A 17141-nucleotide genomic window follows, 5' to 3' on the forward strand; every position below is an offset into this window, starting at 1 on the left:
CAGAAATTTGAATGTTGTTTTTCCTGTCTGCCAGGTTATCTGATAATGCCTTATCTGATGGCCTTTCCTGGTAGTCCTTTTCTGGTAGTCTGTTACCCTTTGAAATGGTGATTACTAAATTCCTGTAACAAGGAAGGTTTTTTCCACCTCCTCCCTCCTTGCAGAGAAACATCTGGTCAGCTTGGGAGTCAAAATGGTTTCAGGACTGTCTTCCTGCGCTGCTTCAGACATGTGGTTTATATATTTATGTACGTGTTTGCTTGGTACATTTATGAACATTTTATATATATCTAAGACCTTAAAATTCTTATTACACTATGACCTGCTGAGTTAGCCGGCTCCACTAGCACCATCCTCCATCAATATCTGTGAGATTCAAAACCATACCTCTGTAATCATGAAACTAGCTGTGGCTGACATCCTGAGGCTACAATCTCATGTCATGCTGCTCTCAAGAATTTGTCCTACATACTTAACTTATACCAGGCAACTCAAAAACCTGCAGTCAGAAACATCTGAAATTGGATAAGACATAGATGATGAAGCATTTTTCTTTTTTGAAAAAATGTGCTATGCAAACATAATCAATAATTCTAACAGCAGCCTCAGTGGGCTGTATGGATCCATCTTTTTCTTATAGGTCCTGCAGTTTTATTGATTTATTTTAGGGTCCTTGTACGAGACCACCCAGCTCGCAGAGGGTCAAGATAAAAGTTCTAGCTGTCCATTGTAACAAGGAGCTGTTAGATAATTATTAACCTTTGAGTGACTATCAGCCCAAATGTTATCTTGGGGGTGATTAGTTTTCTTGGTTATTTCATATGAGACTCCCTGGCTTCATTGCTACACACACCTCTTGGTACCGGATGGATCCCTTTCAAGCTGTCACGTGCAGTCTTAGCTAAAGAGGCAGCACTAACCCCATTTACCTGGGAGTAAGCCCCACTGAATTCAGGAGGACTTATTTCTGAGCAGACATGGTTTGGACTTCAACCATAATCATGGGGAGTCAACCATCTCTACCCTGGGAGCATAATATATTTCTTTATACATATGAGCCCCTTTTTTTTTCAGTGGACAGACTGAATTGCGGCATGCCCTTTCTTACCTACTTGTCTTATTCCCATCTTCTTCAAATCAGCAAACTCTCTGGGTGTGAGCATGGGAGAAACACACACAGTCACTCAGCAGTCTCTCATACACCATATGTGAGGGCTAAACTCAGCAAGCTTCATGCTCATGTTTGAGATACACAGTTCAGCCATACACACTAAATGAAAATGATGGTGCTGACTTTTACACAAAACATTCTGATAGCCAGTCCAAGATTCTGTCTTTTGCACAATACATGAAATCTGGGAACGGGGCCCAAAGGTTGTTTGTTTGTTTGTTGAAAAAACTTGTTCTGATAGGCTAGCAACCAACTTTCCACTTTTCATCATGCTTTCCACTAGGTGGCGCTGTGATATGCTGCATGTTAAATTTTGGAATTGTAAACACCTTACAAATGCTGGATACCGTTTGGTCCTTTCTTTTATTGAATGCAAGGCATGCATAAAGAAAACATTCCCTGGACTCAGTGAAGTAGAAAGGGTAGTCATAAATCAACTTTGTGCCAGGTACTAGTGGGAGTGTGCAGCCACTTATTGCTTAGTCTAGGTCTGCATTCATGAATTTCTGAACTCCTCACCTGGGCTGACACACACTGGAATGTTTCTATTTAAATACAAATTATATGATGTAGCAGAACCCTGCACCATTTTTCCTGCAAGAGTGTAAATATAACGAACTGTGTCATTGCTTGAACTCCCTCTCAGACAGGTGAAGATCATTAAAATAATAGAAGGTACCCTGAGGGTCATCTTAGTGCAATGCAGGAGTCTCACCTGCTACCTGGCTGCTTTGTCCTATGCTGCTCAAAAGACAGTGAGTGGACTGTCTGGCTCTTGTCTTTGTGAAACCCAAAGATGTCCAGAGAACAACATGGATTTCCTCTGGGCTCAGGATTGGGGAGACTACATGGATGGCAGCAGTAGAGCACATATTACACAGAAGGTCATGGTGTGTATGTGCTGAGTCAGCATGGTTTGTCTGAATACAGGTGCAGTGCCAGCTATAAGAGCTTGCTGAGCCACCTTTCAACTAGCATGCCATTACAAACCATTGCTATGGACAAATGAAATGGAACACCTACAGAAAGAACACATTTCTAAATTGATAAGTGCCAAGTCAGCATGCCTCTGGATAGCAGGTGCTAGGAAACAGCCCACGTATCGTGTCCTTACTGTAGGTGTTTCATTTCACTGCACTCAGGTCCTGCTTGTGGGCGTCCCATAGGCATTGCTCTGAGAAGAGGATACTGTACTGGACTAAGCGGACCCCTGGTCTGAACCAGCAGAGCTCTCCTTATGTTATTATGTGTGCTTGTTTTCAGTGGGTTGCAAATGCTCAGTGGTATATTGTTATATTACGCATCCCAGGGTTGAGATCCTGTTGTAAAGGAACAACAAAATCATTTCCTTGCAACCTTCCCTGTGAAATGTGAGGCAAGATATTAAAAGAAGAAGCACCTCTTAAAAGCACTAAAGCGGGTGTACTTATGTTTTAAATAAGCAGTCAATATTGTCTCATTGCCTTTTCAAAAAAAGATTTCGCTGAAATGAATTGAGAAAAAACCAAACCACAGGACCTTTAACCACATTTTATATATCCATGTAAACTGGATTTGTTTTTTTTAAATCACTCTTCACAATTCACTTCTAAAGCTGGAGAATTGTTTTTAACACACCACCTGAATATGTGAGTAGCATTTTTGTTTACAAAAAAATTCACTGAAACTTGCATTTATACCTGAGCTGCTATGAAGCCGTTAAATGTTTACATCAGTCCAAGAAAGAATACCTAGAAAACGTAGTCTGGCATTTGGTGATGGCAGACTTTGCTCTCTATACAACTGTCTAGAAAGGCTCAGCAGGCCAACTCACTCTTAGAATTCGTGGGCAGAGTGGTTTGTTTTGCTTTCCCAGGCATTTTAAAATTTAAGCTGATGCTGATGCCTCCTGCAGTTTAGGAGTGATTGGATGTTGTTGTTTTAGTGTTTAGGGGTTTTGTTTGTTTGCTTAGCTCTGATGAATTGGATGTCACCTTGGGAGCTTTTAAAGGTAGAATGGATGATTCATAAATTTTATAAACAAATATTTGCTGTCCAAGTCATTGTGGGATGCCTTCTGCTGGCTAGGCTGAGAAAACCTTTAGGCTTGCTGACACAGCTACTTTGACCCAGCTGGACTTGGCAGTGGACAGACGTAAGGCTGTGGGAACCTGTCAGGATTTGCACGCCCCTTGTTCTCTATTAAGAAACTTTGGAGAATGATAGCCTCCATTCATGAGGGTGCCTGTTACTGAATGTTGAACATGCCCCTAGCAAACTGCTTGCAGTTTGAGCCAGTGGAGGTTCCCTGTCCCAGGCTTGATGTCCTTTACTCACTTAGCCTGCCTGGTTAAGGTCATTTTAGGACTGGATCTCTTCACGGCAACCCATTTCAGAGCAAAGTTGACAGACAGCAGCCCAGCCAGCCCACTTTGCATATTCTTGATAACATTCTAGCTCCTTTGTCACATGGGATTGCTTTGGAAATGAACAGTAAAAAACAACAGCACAAAACCACAATCTGGGGCGTTGAAAGCTTTGCCAGTGTTTCCTAAGGATCATGTAACTCCCTGCAGCAATGCTTCAGTTCCAAAAGTTCACACTGCAATAAATCACATCCTACAGTGCCACAGACATATTTTTGTTGTTGTCTTTGCTTAAAAAGATTAAGGAGGCTGCTCCTTTGGAATCATTAACGTAGGCTGATTTAATGGCCCGGTTTACCTGTAACATTAAATCAAAACATGACTTACTTAGCATGAAGAAGCAAACATATAAGCTCCAGGAGAGATCATGGCTGCTTTGCTCATTTTGCTGCTGTGCTGCACTGAGCTAAACCATGGTTTGGTTTAGAATGTTGTTCAAACCTGGGCTTGTGATTTAGGTCTCTCCAGACAGACGATGAACAGAAACCATAGGTTTTGGCAATGGTTCACAGCTAATGGTTATCTGAAAGGGCTAAACCAAGCAAAGTCAAATCATGGCTTAGCTCAGCACAGCACAATGGGAACATGGCTGTGGAGGAGCAAAGTGGCCATTGACCACAACCTCCTTCCCATGTTTGCTCAATCACATGAAGCCATGGTTTGGGTTAGTGTTACATGGCAATGAGGGCACTGATATACATGCAGACCAACTGTATTTTTCCTGTCATGCATAGTGGCTGGATTGGAATGAGAGAGAGAGAGAATCCACAGAATCCACAGTCATTTTTGTGACTGCTAGAGAAAGCACTACTATGAACACAGGGATAGCTGCAGGCTTTCTTCTTGTTCACACTGAGATTTCACTATGTGATCTTGTATGGCAGAAAATGAGTTGGCTTGGCGAACTGACCCTTAAATACTTAGAGAATTTATGTGAAGAAAGTAAACAAAATCCCTTGTGACTGCAGACCTCAAACTTAGTCTCTCTCACTCTCACACCCCCCCACACCCCTCTGTCTTGCCTTGGTATTGATAGACTCTGCCTGTTTGCAGGAACCATTCATTTAACATTGTTTTGTACATACAGGGAGAAAAATGAACACGAAAAGCCCCAACAAGTTTGGCTCAAGACTGATATGTACCTCTGCAGATTACAGAGGAGCTTGTGAAAACAAGGCTGTTAAAGCTGGAACAGACTGGAAAGACAGTCACGCATGAGATACTAAACTGGTCATGAGACAGGGATTTGTTCTCACTGATGTAGAATAATAACCAAATAAAATGGTGTGTTAAGTGATGGTCAGCCATTTATTTCAGCACAGGGAAGTTCACACTGGAAACAATTGACAATGGTATGAACACTTTATACTACCAAGGGAATAATGAACATTTTGTTTATTTATTTACAACTAGTAGACTCAAAGCTGTCATTGCTCGGGAATTCTAAAAAACAACAAAAACAACCAGTGCACATTTGGAAATCAGTGGTTAAAATCAGTGCAGTTATGAAAATTTCAGTCCATCATCTTGACTCAAAATGGCTTCCAACTGTATTCAAACATCAGTGAAAATCCACTCCTTGATTTCAGGAAACATCATGCATTATTTGGTTACAAAATCTTAAGAGGCGTCCAAACACATAGTGAACAAACAACTTTGCAAAATATAAAGCAAATACTTAACATCCTGCTTTATAGTCCTGAGATGCTCTCAAAGAAGCTTCCAAAAGATTCTCAAAATAAGATCACATTCAAACCTGGTACAGGAACCAAAATCACTCAGTGTACATTAGGGACTAGGATTATTCAGGCAGCATTTCCCGCCCTCTTCCTTGTCCTTCCCTGATGTCAGACCAGGCAGCAGTTCCCACCAAAATCTTGAGTCAAGGGAGTATTCTTGAGCAGCTGCATCTTGCTCTGCTCATGATGGAATGGAAACAGACTTCCCCACTAGCAGTTGGCAAGCAGCAGATCCTCTGAGGCGCAGGGGTGGGGAACCTGTGGCCCTCTAGATGTTGTTGGACTCCATCTTTCATCAGCCTCAACTATCATGGCTGATGGTCAGGGATAACAGGGGCTGTAGTCCAGAAACATCTGGAAGGCCACAGGTTCCCCACTTGCTCCTGCTCTGAGGCAAGGAAGGGGGGCTGAGCAGCTGGATCTCATTCAGCACATGATGGAACAATATGGCTCCTGAAACAAACTGATGTGCTGTTGCCCTATATTACAACAGCAAGCAACCAAAAAATTAAACCCTGCATCCAAATCAAATATGGATAAATCTTTTCAACTTGTATATATGGCTTCTAAAACTCCTCAGTTCAAGCAGTTGGAGCTTTGAAGGACAGCTGCTACAGGTTTGGTCCAGAGTATTGATTATTTACAGATGAATCCTAAATGTGTATGTGTGTGAGATCTCTAACACAGCCACTGCTAAACCATGGTAACGCGTCAGTGGAAACATGGGAGGCAGAATGAATTGGTTCCCAACAGAACTTTAGAATTTTTGATCCTGCTCTCCCCCAAAAAACACACACATTGGGCCTTAGATACAAGGCTGCTTCTTACCTGCTGCTGAATGCTCTGGTTTGGGTCTGCCACCAGCTCAAACATTGCAGGTGGTAGATCTAAGCCCAGCTCTGTGCACATCCCACAGCACATCCACATCACAGTGGATGCATGCCACTTTCCACAGGTGGAGCACCTTTTTGCAAGCAGAGGGGCACTTCTACCTCCTCCAGCCAGGTCAGGACTGCACTCTTATGGCATTTTAGTACGTAATCCATTTCTTTACAAATATACTAAATAAGCAAGAAAGAACCTGGACATGGAACTGCTAGTTTGCAAAGCAAATAAATTCCTCCAAAAGCAAATCTGCACTCACACTTGGAAACTCCCAACACTGTTTCTTGTTAGCCAGCTGCACAAACTCTGGCCTGATGTGCAGAAACAGCAGGGGAGGTGGCAAATTAATTATCATGGCATTTGGATGCTGCCCTGTAGCATAGAAGTTTTCTGGACAGTTTGTCTTAAATAAGAAAGCAACAGGAACACAAAGAAGACACAAAACCCAAAGCAACATAAATACAACCAAACAAAACCTCACCAGATGCACAGATTTAAAAACTGAGCAGTCCACACTACTTCCAGTTGTTTAAAAGGCCTGGATGAAGAGAAAGTATCACAAAGACAGTGCCAGGTGAACCTTCCTGGGAAGGAAGGCTCCTCTATAACTGGGTGGCCACTGCTGAAAAGGCCTTATCCCTGGTGTTTACCCACCTCACTTCATTCCTTAAGGGTCTCCAAAGAGCACCTTAAGGTTGGACTAGGTACATAGGATAGAAGGCAGTATTTCAGATGACCTGGTCACAAGCTACTCAGGGCATTAAGAACATAAGAAGAGCCCTGCTGGATCAGGTCAGTGACCCATCTAGTTCCACATCCTATTTTCAGTGGCCTACCAGATACCTGTGGGATGCCCAGCAGCACTTTCTTCAGCTTTAAGGCACTTTAAGTTGGGCCCAGAAAAGCACTGGGTGCCACTGCAGTTGCCAAAGCACAGGGATAATATGGTCAAACCACCTTGTTCTCAATTGACAGCAGTTTCCATGCCATTTTAAAAAATATGTAGCACATTGCAGTAATCGAAACAAGCGCATGGGTAATGAAGATTGACTGCAAGTTGCCTAGAGGCTGCCCCAGTTTAAGCGACTTACCAATTATAAATTACTGTTAATAACAACAACGCGATATTCCTACAAGTTAATGTATGCACAATATTTGACTTCAAGGTCATATGACTAACCCACATGAACCCTGCATTTAGAAAAGAAGATTGGATATCACTAGCAGGCTCCGGTGCTAGTTTTCTGGGTTCTGTGGTTTATTTTTCGAGGGCGAAGGTGTGTTCAGTGATGCCATCAGGGCAAGGCATTAGGACAGATATCTAGGGCGCCATTAGGCAAAAGGAGGAGTGTCCCTAAACCAAGGAGCCCTGGCATAGTGCAATAAAGTGAAGAAACACACTTTATACACACTAGAGAAGACAGGAGTTGCACCTGGGTACAGGCAGGGTGCCATTCCCTCACGTCCAGATGAGGGAAGAGGAGGGCTTCGGGGTAAATCCCCGCTGGCTTCCAGGCAGGCTCGAACCGAACACCTCCAGGCGAGCCATCGCTGGGAAAGGAGCCTCCTGGGCTGGCGGACGCGCCTCCTTCGGCGCACGAGGGGAGGCCCGGGCCCGTTGGGGCCCGCCCCTCCGCCGCGCCGTCCAATGGGAAGAGCCGCGCTCGCCTTCCTCGCTTCCTTTCTCCCGCGGGAGGTGGCCGGGCGCTGGGCAGACGGGGAGCCGCTTCTCCGGCGCCGCCGCCGCAGTCGTCGAGGGGGCGTCCCGAGGAGGAGGCAGGCAGGCAGGCAGGCGAGCGGAAGAGGGCCGCCGCGGGCGTTTCAAAGCGGCGGGAAAAGGGCGAGCAGCGGCGTCTGGGCAGGCAGCCGCGAGTCCCGCGGGGCCATGGGTCGCTGCAGGCGGCGGCTGCTGCTGCCGGGGGCTCCGGCGCTCGCCCTCTTCCTGCTGCTGTTGCCCGCTTGGCTGCTCGGGAGCTGCGCGGAGAAGCTCGGTGAGTCGTGGCCGCCGGGGCCTTCTTTGAACGTTTCCTTTGAACTGGGAAAGTTTAGTGCCGAGCGCGGAAGGATTGTGTGAGAGAGTGACTGTGTGTGTGTGTGTGTGTGTGTGTGTGTGTGTGAGAGAGAGAGAGAGAGAGAGAGAGAGAGAGAGAGAGAGAGAGAGAGAGAGAGAGATTCTCTGTATGTGTAGAGAATGACTGGATGCGACAGCGGGGAAAAGCTCGTGGTTTAACTCTCTGAAAAAGATACCAGATGTTCTTTGCCTTCGAGGGATCAGATTCCTGGAGATTTAAAACAGCATTTGAGATTTCTTCCTTCATCGTCTTTTAATAATAATAATCATATATAATATAATTGTGCATATTGTGGCAGAGCGGATGTTTTTCTCACCTTTCCAATAAGTAGTTTGTGGCTGGTCAGCTTGTGTTTATTAAATGGTTGAAAATGCAGGACTTAAGGCTAGAAGGTATTTGGGATGAACTGGCACATAACAGGACCAAGGTATGATTTGCGGTGCTACTCTTGTCAGCAGATGTTGTTGAAGTCCAGACTCCATCACCTGCAACCATTGGCCAAACTGGCTGGGGGCTCATGGAGTTGCAGTCCCAAGAACATCTGGCACACCAGCTAACCTTGTGCTAGATATATATTCTACTTTACCCCAATTTCCACATGGAAGAGCCCTAGCTCAGCAGCAGAGCACATTCCTTGCATGCAAAAGGTCCCATTTTCGGTCCTAGAAATCTCTAGGTAGAGCTGGGGGGGGGGGCGACTGCCTTGAAACCTAGGAGAGCTGCTGCCAGTCAGTGTTGACATTACTGATCTGGATGGATCAATGGTCTGACTTGGTATAAGGTATTTGGCTTCCCAGTGTTGTTCGTCACAACAAAGCTTTGAAGGAGATGGAGTTTATTTGCAGATGGAGTACTGGAGTTGATGGACAGCAACTTGTCCTGCAGTGCTCAAATCAAATGTCAAATGCAATTTGCTTCCATGAAGAGATTCCTCCTTTGTACACATACGGCTGCCTTCTTTTTTGAAGGGAATGAAGAAGCATGATGCATGGTGTGTGTGCAGAGATGTAGATTGTGGGAGGCAGTAAAAGGCTGACTTGGGAAATTAATAAGGCCAGAGAATGCACACTTAATAGGACTGAAATGCAACGTTACTCACATTTAATATAAGATAATTTTCCACATTTTGACAGTTGGTTAATTCACTTGCTGCTAAATAGCTTGGCATCTTGCTGGGAAGCTGAGCATCAAAAGCTTTCTGAAAATCCTATCTTGACCATTAAATAGTGTGATGAGAAGTGTGAAATTGAATGTTTGCTTTTTAAATATAAGATGGTCCTTTGATTTTTGTGCTTTCCATTTCATCGCTGCATTTCTGCCTGTAAAACTTGTTTAGTTTGGCAATGCATTCCACAGGGACGAAACTATGCTTTATTTCACCCCGGTTGAAGACTTAGTTTGGCACCCCCACACATATATTTGTGTACACACACACACACACACTCAATGGCACCCCTCTGGAGGCTTCATCCAGGGCAAAAAGCCTGGATAGCCCTGCCCCTCCATAGCGAAAGCTCTGCATTCCCTAAGGAATCTGAAGTAGACAACCTGTAAATCATGCAATGGAAGATCACATATACTTTGTTCTCTGTTCTTAGATGCTTTGTTTGTGGTTTCAAAATTAACGGTAGTTTTCCTTCGCTAGAATCCTGTGCACGTTTACTTGGAATTAAGTCTTGCGGTGTGCTCATAGAGGTTCACTTCCGGGGTTCACCCCTGGTTTGTTATCCTTTTATGTTTGGTATTCCATGCAATTTTATTTCATTAGCTATGTGTGCACATCTTAGGTGAACTTTGCTTTCTGTAACTCTTTGTTCATGTAGGAATTTCCACTGCCGAAACCTAGGGCTGTCAATAATAACTTGAGAAAAGACGATGGATGAATGTAGGCTGCCAGGCACAAGAGTCTTATCTAAAAGACGCTGTGGAGGTACATTGATTTTGCTGGCTGAAACAGCTGAGGTAGAAAGGAATCTCCATTATGTGCTGTGGAACTGTGACATCTGGCAGTTCTAGAGGGAGGACGGTCTAAATATTCTAATTAAAAAGAGATGTTTTAACTGCACACAAGAGCTTTCCTTAAGGGTATAGAATTGCCAAATAATTTTTGCTATGCCAGTTAAAAATAGTGGTTTTTTTCCTCTCCTTTTAGTCTTTGCCCTCTTCCCCTACCCCCCCCCCACCTTTGCTTTGTCTGTGCCAGTAGAACAATGAATTATGCTGTCTTAGCTGATTTTAGTGCTTTATATAGTTTGACCCGGTTAATCCATGCCTAGTTTAGCCATGTGTCTAAGTAGCAGCAAGATTATAACAGTAACCCATATTTTAAAGTCGTTGCATGTGGACTGTTTTTTTTAAAAAAAAAATCTTTTGATTTTTAATTTAGAATAGAAACACAAATTATGAAGTGCAGTTTTACTACAAAGCATAGTTGATGCTATGTAGTGCAATGGCTAAGAACCAGTGCCGGGAAGTCCCCCGTTTAAACCTCAGTTCTGCCATGAACATACTAGTTGGTCTTAGGCCAGCCATCACCCCTTTCTGTGTCAGCCCCGACAGCAGCAGCAACATGCAAGTAGGAGAGGACTCAGCTGGTAGAGCATGAGACCCTTGATCTCAGGGTCATGGGTTCCCCCACGTTGGGTAAAAGATTCCTGCATTGCAGGGGGTTGACTCTCAGGGCTCCCTCCAAATTTACAGTCCTAAGCCTAAGCAAAGAAACTGATGGTGGTAGATAATAATAATAATAATAATAATAATAATAATAATAATAATGGCCTGCCTTGAAAGATTGTAAAATGAGAGGATGTGAAATCCTTCAAACATTCAAAATACTGTATAAATATTAAGACATTAATCTTCTGCAAAAGTTTTTCTAATGCCTGACTTGGTCTTGGGTATGTCAGAGGATAGGCATGGCCAGCAAAAGATTTAGTGTTAACCTTTGTATGTATTGATATTATCTGCTGTGATGTCGCTTGAATGACAGTGAATAATGAGAGTTGCGGTTATTCATTAGCTTGTTAAACAGGCCATAGCTGAATGAAATCGATACCCAGGGGTCTCCATAAGATTTTAACAATTGGAATGGCTATCAGTTTAACTCATTGCTAACATAAACTCTTACTGTAAAATCTCGTTTATGTACCTAACGCATTTGCTTCCAAGACAATTGGAACATAGGAAGCTACCTTATGGGACCATTGCTCCACCTCTGCTGACAGACAGCGACTCTCCAGGGTTTCAGATAAGGTTTTCTCTCAGCCCTGCCTGGAGATGCTGGGTGTTGAAGATGGTTGTGGGCTTACTGTACAAGCTTAAACTGTGTGGTAATTATTTCTAGTGCGAGGAAAAATTACATTCCCGGCAACCTCTGTGCTGCTCCTGTGAGAGACTTCTGGGCAGAGGTGTCACCCACAATTTCCTCCCAACAGCATGCTAGACCTGTCTCCAACCTGTTCAGTGGAAAGCTTTTTGCTTTCTCTTTGCCCTCTCTTTCTCTCTTCATAGAGAGACAAGGAGTAGGGTTGATGCTCTTCTGTGTTCCACTAGCTGAGAGATAAAACGGGGAGGGAGGCACCAACCAAAGGAACAAAAGAAATGAGACACATCCAAGTTGCACAGGAAACAATGCAGTTTATTGAGGTCCCATACATTTTTTTATGCCACTGGGCAGGGGTGGGGGTGCAATTACACACACGCATGCACACACACACAACAACAACAACAACCTGGAGCTGCTTCCTTAAAATAACTGCTTGGAAACCATTGCACACTTCTCTGAAATAACTTGTAAGGCATCCTAGAGGGAGTTTTTATGCCTCTGGGCTTAAAAGCTGAAGTGCATTCCAACCATGGCAAACTGCTCCATTGGGCTGAGGGAAACAAAAGCAATAGGGAGTTGCTCTTGCATGAGTGCACACTTGTCTCCTGGCAGAGACATACTTTTTGTCACTATGTGGGAGTGCTGCTGCTAGTATCCCAGTGGCGTTGGTGTCTCCCATTTGAAACAACTTCACAGGATCAAGCTCCATGCCTGCAGAAGTAACAAGCTTTAGCATCAAACCTTATTGCTAAACGAAGTTGACCTGCACAAAACTCTTTCCCTGAAAGAGTAATGCATTTCCAACGACATAGTGTTGACTGTATTATCTCAGCCCATTGCAATCTGTGAGACATGTTTTGGGGGAGTTGTGTGAACAGATACTTCCATATACAGAAAATATAGTGTAAGCAAGGAAAGATCCTGTCGTAGGTTAGGCAGTATGTCTGTGCTTGCATGTTGTATTTCCCAAATTCATCCTTGTGATCCAAAGTCCCGTCAGCAGCATAAAAATGTCTATGGAGTTGTAGAGTCTTAAAGAGAAAGGGCAATGGAGCAAAGGGTGAGAAGGTGCTGTTTTAATGATGTTTGCTTGTTTTCTTATTAAAAGAGCAGTGCAGGTGCTTAGTACCTCAGTAGGTAAAGGTAAAGGGAACCCTGACCGTTAGGTCCAGTCGCAGACAACTCTGGGGTTGTGGCGCTCATCTCGCTTTATTGGCCAAGGGAGCTGGTGTACAGCTTCCGGGTCATGTGGCCAGCATGACTAAGCCGCTTCTGGAGAACCAGAGCAGCGCACGGAAACGCTGTTTACCTTCCTGCCGGAGCGGTACCTATTTATCTACTTGCACTTGACATGCTTTTGAACTGCTAGGTTGGCAGGAGCAGGGAGCAGAGGTTTTGACAAGTTCTTCTGCCCCATCCTCAATCCTAGGTAGAGCTGCTCTAGTTAGTTTGGTGTATCAGACTGGCTAGAAATGATCAAAAATGCGTTGGATCCTGGAGCGTTGTAGCAACATTTTAATGCCATATATGGATGGTTCACATGCACCCCAAATTTTAGCAAAGAACATGTAACTCCCACGACTGATTGACATCAGTCAATAAGTAATCCTGCTGAGTAAGTGTGCTTTCAGGATTCACATGCAAAAGCCTGTTTTACAGCCCTGACCACATTTGCATGTGAACTTTGACTTACACATCGGAGCCGGTTTCTTGCTTGCCGGGGCAGTCCTGGTTTTGTCTGGGTGTGGACAAATACAGTCTGCAGTGTAGTCAACCACGTATGCAGCTGATGCTGGCAACTGCCCACTCCCTTCTGTTGCTGGATAAGGAAGTTCTAGCCATTCAGCTCTGCAGCTGATAGGTTTTCACATTAAGCTTGGCTGTGCTAGTGTGCACCTGGCTGGGACAGGACTTCTCACATGTGAAATGGACTAAGGACTTGCAGAGCAGCATTTGTGGCTGTTACTGTCAGGGAGGAAGCCAGCTCCCAACCCAGCTGTTCTGGCTTTGTGAAGTATATGTTTCACAGCCCAGTCCTATGTGTGTCTACTCAGAAATAAGTCCCACTGAGTTCAGGTTATTGTACGTAGGATTGCAGCCTTTGATGTTTAATCACTGCACTTGTGACTTCTCCCCGCCCCACGAGCCCCTTGAGCCAGATAACAAAGCTTGTGAAATTTATTTCAAAAAAGGGAAGTTATCCAATGCTTCCATTTATTTACGAATGACTAGATTGTGAAATGTGAGTTTTTAAGCAGGGGCTTGTATACATCAGTTGTGAAACTTGTTAAGTTATTATGGAGACCTTTCAGTAGACTTTGTTGTTCAATGAATTCTGTGGAATTCAATCCCCCCTGCCCAACTCATTTCCCGTACATGCAGTATACAACTTTTTCAGTTTCTCGGGCTTCATGCTTTCGGGGAGCAGCTTCCTCACTGAGTTGCCTCCTGAGAACTTGGGCAAATTGTAAATTTTGAGGATGTTTGATTGCTGTTTTTGTCTTGTTATTCACTATTATAATTTGTGCTGCTTTGTTCACCACTTCATGCGGATTTCTTCATCTCCCCCCCCCCAGCAGGATATAAATCTGTTTTTTTTTTTTTTTAATGCATCAAAGTTCACAGTCTATTCATGCAGAATACTGGCCAGGCCTTTTGCCTTCCTGAGTGAACAGAGAATGCAGCCAATGCTCTCCTCTACAATTTGTAGCAAAAACCAGTGGCCATACTGTCTTTCAGAAAAGTTTATCTTCTGAAGGGAGATCCCTGTTCTGGACCCAGATCCCTGATCTGGACCCTCTGAGTTCCTGGAACGCAGTTTGAAAACCATTTGCAACTGTATGTGAATTGGGTTATAAACATTGATGTTGGGTGAGCAGGAAATCACTAGTTCTGTTGAATTGGAATATAATTGTTGAGTAACAAATGTAACTTTCTGTATGGGAAAAAAGAATAAAATATTATAAAAAAGAAAAGCACTAAAGTAGTATTTTGTTTTTAGAGTATCTTCTTGAAATATAAACACTTGAGAGAGACAGATTCATTGTAGCTAAGGTTCTTCTTTAAAATAAAAATCGAACATCCTGGTATTTGTGTGTTTATCAATATGTTCCAAGTTCTGTGCCTAGTGTACCAAGTTAAGTGGGATGAGGCCAGTAGCAGTATATATACAATGGGGCAGTTCAAGAAAACTGTGATGGTGGAGAAATGCTCCACTTTTTAATGTTTTCTCCTGATAATCTGCTAAGGCCACTGCTGGAATTGTGCACAGCCAATGCTGTCAATCAGATCAGTGTCTCCCACCAGAAGAGAGCAAAAGAAAGAAAGAAAGAAAGAAAGAAAGAAAGAAAGAAAGACAAACGTGTCATTTTCATTCCCTTTGAGTTTGTTTGTGAAGGTCCCAAGCGCAGTGCAACGCTGGAAGAATCAATTAAATGAAGAAAGGGAGGACATAGGTCTCCTTGATACACAGGTCTTTCTAAAACTAAGACCTACCCTGCCTTAAAGGATTTTAAAGGGTAGTCAATAAGTAGAGCTGAGAATTAAGTATCAGGTTTCTTTGTTTAATTCATGATGCATTTTAATAGTTCACTTCTTTTTGTCTTGCAATGGCACCTGGTTTCCTCCCTGAAAATTCTTGAGTACTGACACATCCTTGGCTTGGAGCGAGCCAAACATTTTGGCTCCCTCTTCCCCCAACCCCAAAGCATCTTGTTTCTCCAACAAATCTTAGTAAATATTTAGCCACCCAGGATTGTCAAACCAGAAAAACTTGTGTGAGCTGTCCCAGACAAAGCCCTTCATAACCTTAAAAGTCCATATTGGGCAATGTAAACAGACACCTATGGGGAGGAGGGATTCCCGAAATGCATTCCCTTTGCATCCACCCTCGGATATCCCTGAAGGCTCCTCTGTTTGGAGCAAGAGGCTTCGGGACGGATTGAGCTGCATGGTGTTCCCCAACTAAATAATCACTGATGTATTTTGAATAGGAATCACAACCCCAGTTATATTATCCTGGTTTTATATGTTCAAGTATGTGTGTCTAGAACAGCCTTCTCTAAACTGGTGTCTGCTAGCCATTTTAGAGTAGACTACAGTTTGCACTTTTACAAATGCCGCTCATTTTTCCATTCTGCTTTTGTGATAAATTGTGCCTCTATCCAGTGTGGCAATGCCTATGCTATGGAACTCCTTGCCTGTTGACAGGACCCTTTGCTATGCTGTGTTAGATGCCTGCTGAAAATTTTCCTGTTTCTGCAAGCCTGTCCAGTCACGTTATTTAAAATTATAGAACTGTAGAGTTAGAAGAGACCACGAAGGTCGTCTAGTCCAACCTCCTGCAATGCAGGAATCTTTTGCCCAATGTGGGGCTTGAATCCATGACCCTGAAATTAAGAGTCTACCGACTGTTCTATCTCAGCTTAGTTACATTTGTTTTAAATGTTTCTTATTTTATCATCTTACGTTTTTTGAAATTGGATTTGTGTGGTTTTAACCATGCTTTATATATAGTTGTGCACCACTTGAATGTATATATTTTTAGCAAGTGGTCTACAACAGGGTGGATAAAAATCAATGATTTTTTAAAAAAATAAAATCTTTTGTTACTTAAATCCGATTTTTTTGATTTAAATTGGATTTTTAAAATAAAATGCTTTTGGAGGAAAAATCTTTCTAAAGATAGTTTTCTGTTTAAGTTACATTATAGTCCAAAGGCTATTCATCAGGAAATAAGGATTTGTTTTTCATGTGTGCTAAAACTCAGTCTAAGTTTATAGATAGATAGATGTTAGTTAGTTAGTTAGTTAGTTAGATATAGATATAGATAGATATAGATAGATATAGATGATAGATAGATAGATGATAGATATAGATAGAAAGATAGATACACACACACACCGTTTAACCACATCAGTTAACAAACATGGATACATATGCTATAATATTATTGTTTTAGTTAAATAAATGGTTTAAATTGTTATTAAGGAAATGATTATTTTTCTCCTTCCAATAAAGTACAGCAGAAAAGTTGTCCAAATATAAACAGTTAACTTATTAAATCTCACAATAATTTCATAATTATCTGTCTATGTATTTCTAATAGTATAACCAAATCAGTAATTTTTTATATAACTGTAAAAACTACTCTGAAAATTTATTATTCCAAAAATGAAACCTTCATCTGGTTGTAAATATTAAGATTATACCAGCAAGAATGAGTCTTTCTGTAAAAAAAAATGATTTAAATCAGTCTTACTGACTAGTGATTTAAATTGTGATTTAAATCGTGATTCAAATCGATTCGATTTAAATCAAATCCACCCTGGTCTACATGTTAATAAATAAATACAGCTCATACTACCCATCAGCCTCAGCCAGCATGACCAATGGGCACTAGGTTTGGGAAGGCTGTTGAAGAATACTATATACTCTTCACACAGATACCGTTCTATAGAACTGCGAAAGGTGTTTCACTCTGGAACCAAGGAGGCAATTTTCAGAAAGTCTTGCACCTATTTACTCAGAATATTTTTACTTTGA

The 17141-nt window shown here is 42.6% G+C and overlaps 1 protein-coding gene across 5 annotated transcripts in view; it reads left to right on the top strand.

The window, feature by feature from the left end:
- The window catches only part of LOC128410477 (transcription cofactor vestigial-like protein 2), an 81418-nt gene that overhangs the window by 43772 nt on the left and 20505 nt on the right, over positions 1 to 17141 (top strand). The window contains exon 1 of one of the 5 annotated variants that reach the window (XM_053381759.1): positions 7610 to 8191. The exons of the other annotated variants lie outside the window; for them this stretch is intronic. Within the exon in view, the coding sequence (XP_053237734.1) occupies positions 7849 to 8191 (343 nt within the window). The 5' untranslated portion in view covers positions 7610 to 7848. Of the gene's footprint in view, positions 1 to 7609; positions 8192 to 17141 lie in introns of those variants that run through there. 5 annotated transcript variants of the gene reach the window in all.

The sequence above is a fragment of the Podarcis raffonei genome, chromosome 3 (genome assembly GCF_027172205.1).
Source record: "Podarcis raffonei isolate rPodRaf1 chromosome 3, rPodRaf1.pri, whole genome shotgun sequence".
NCBI lineage: Eukaryota > Metazoa > Chordata > Lepidosauria > Squamata > Lacertidae > Podarcis > Podarcis raffonei.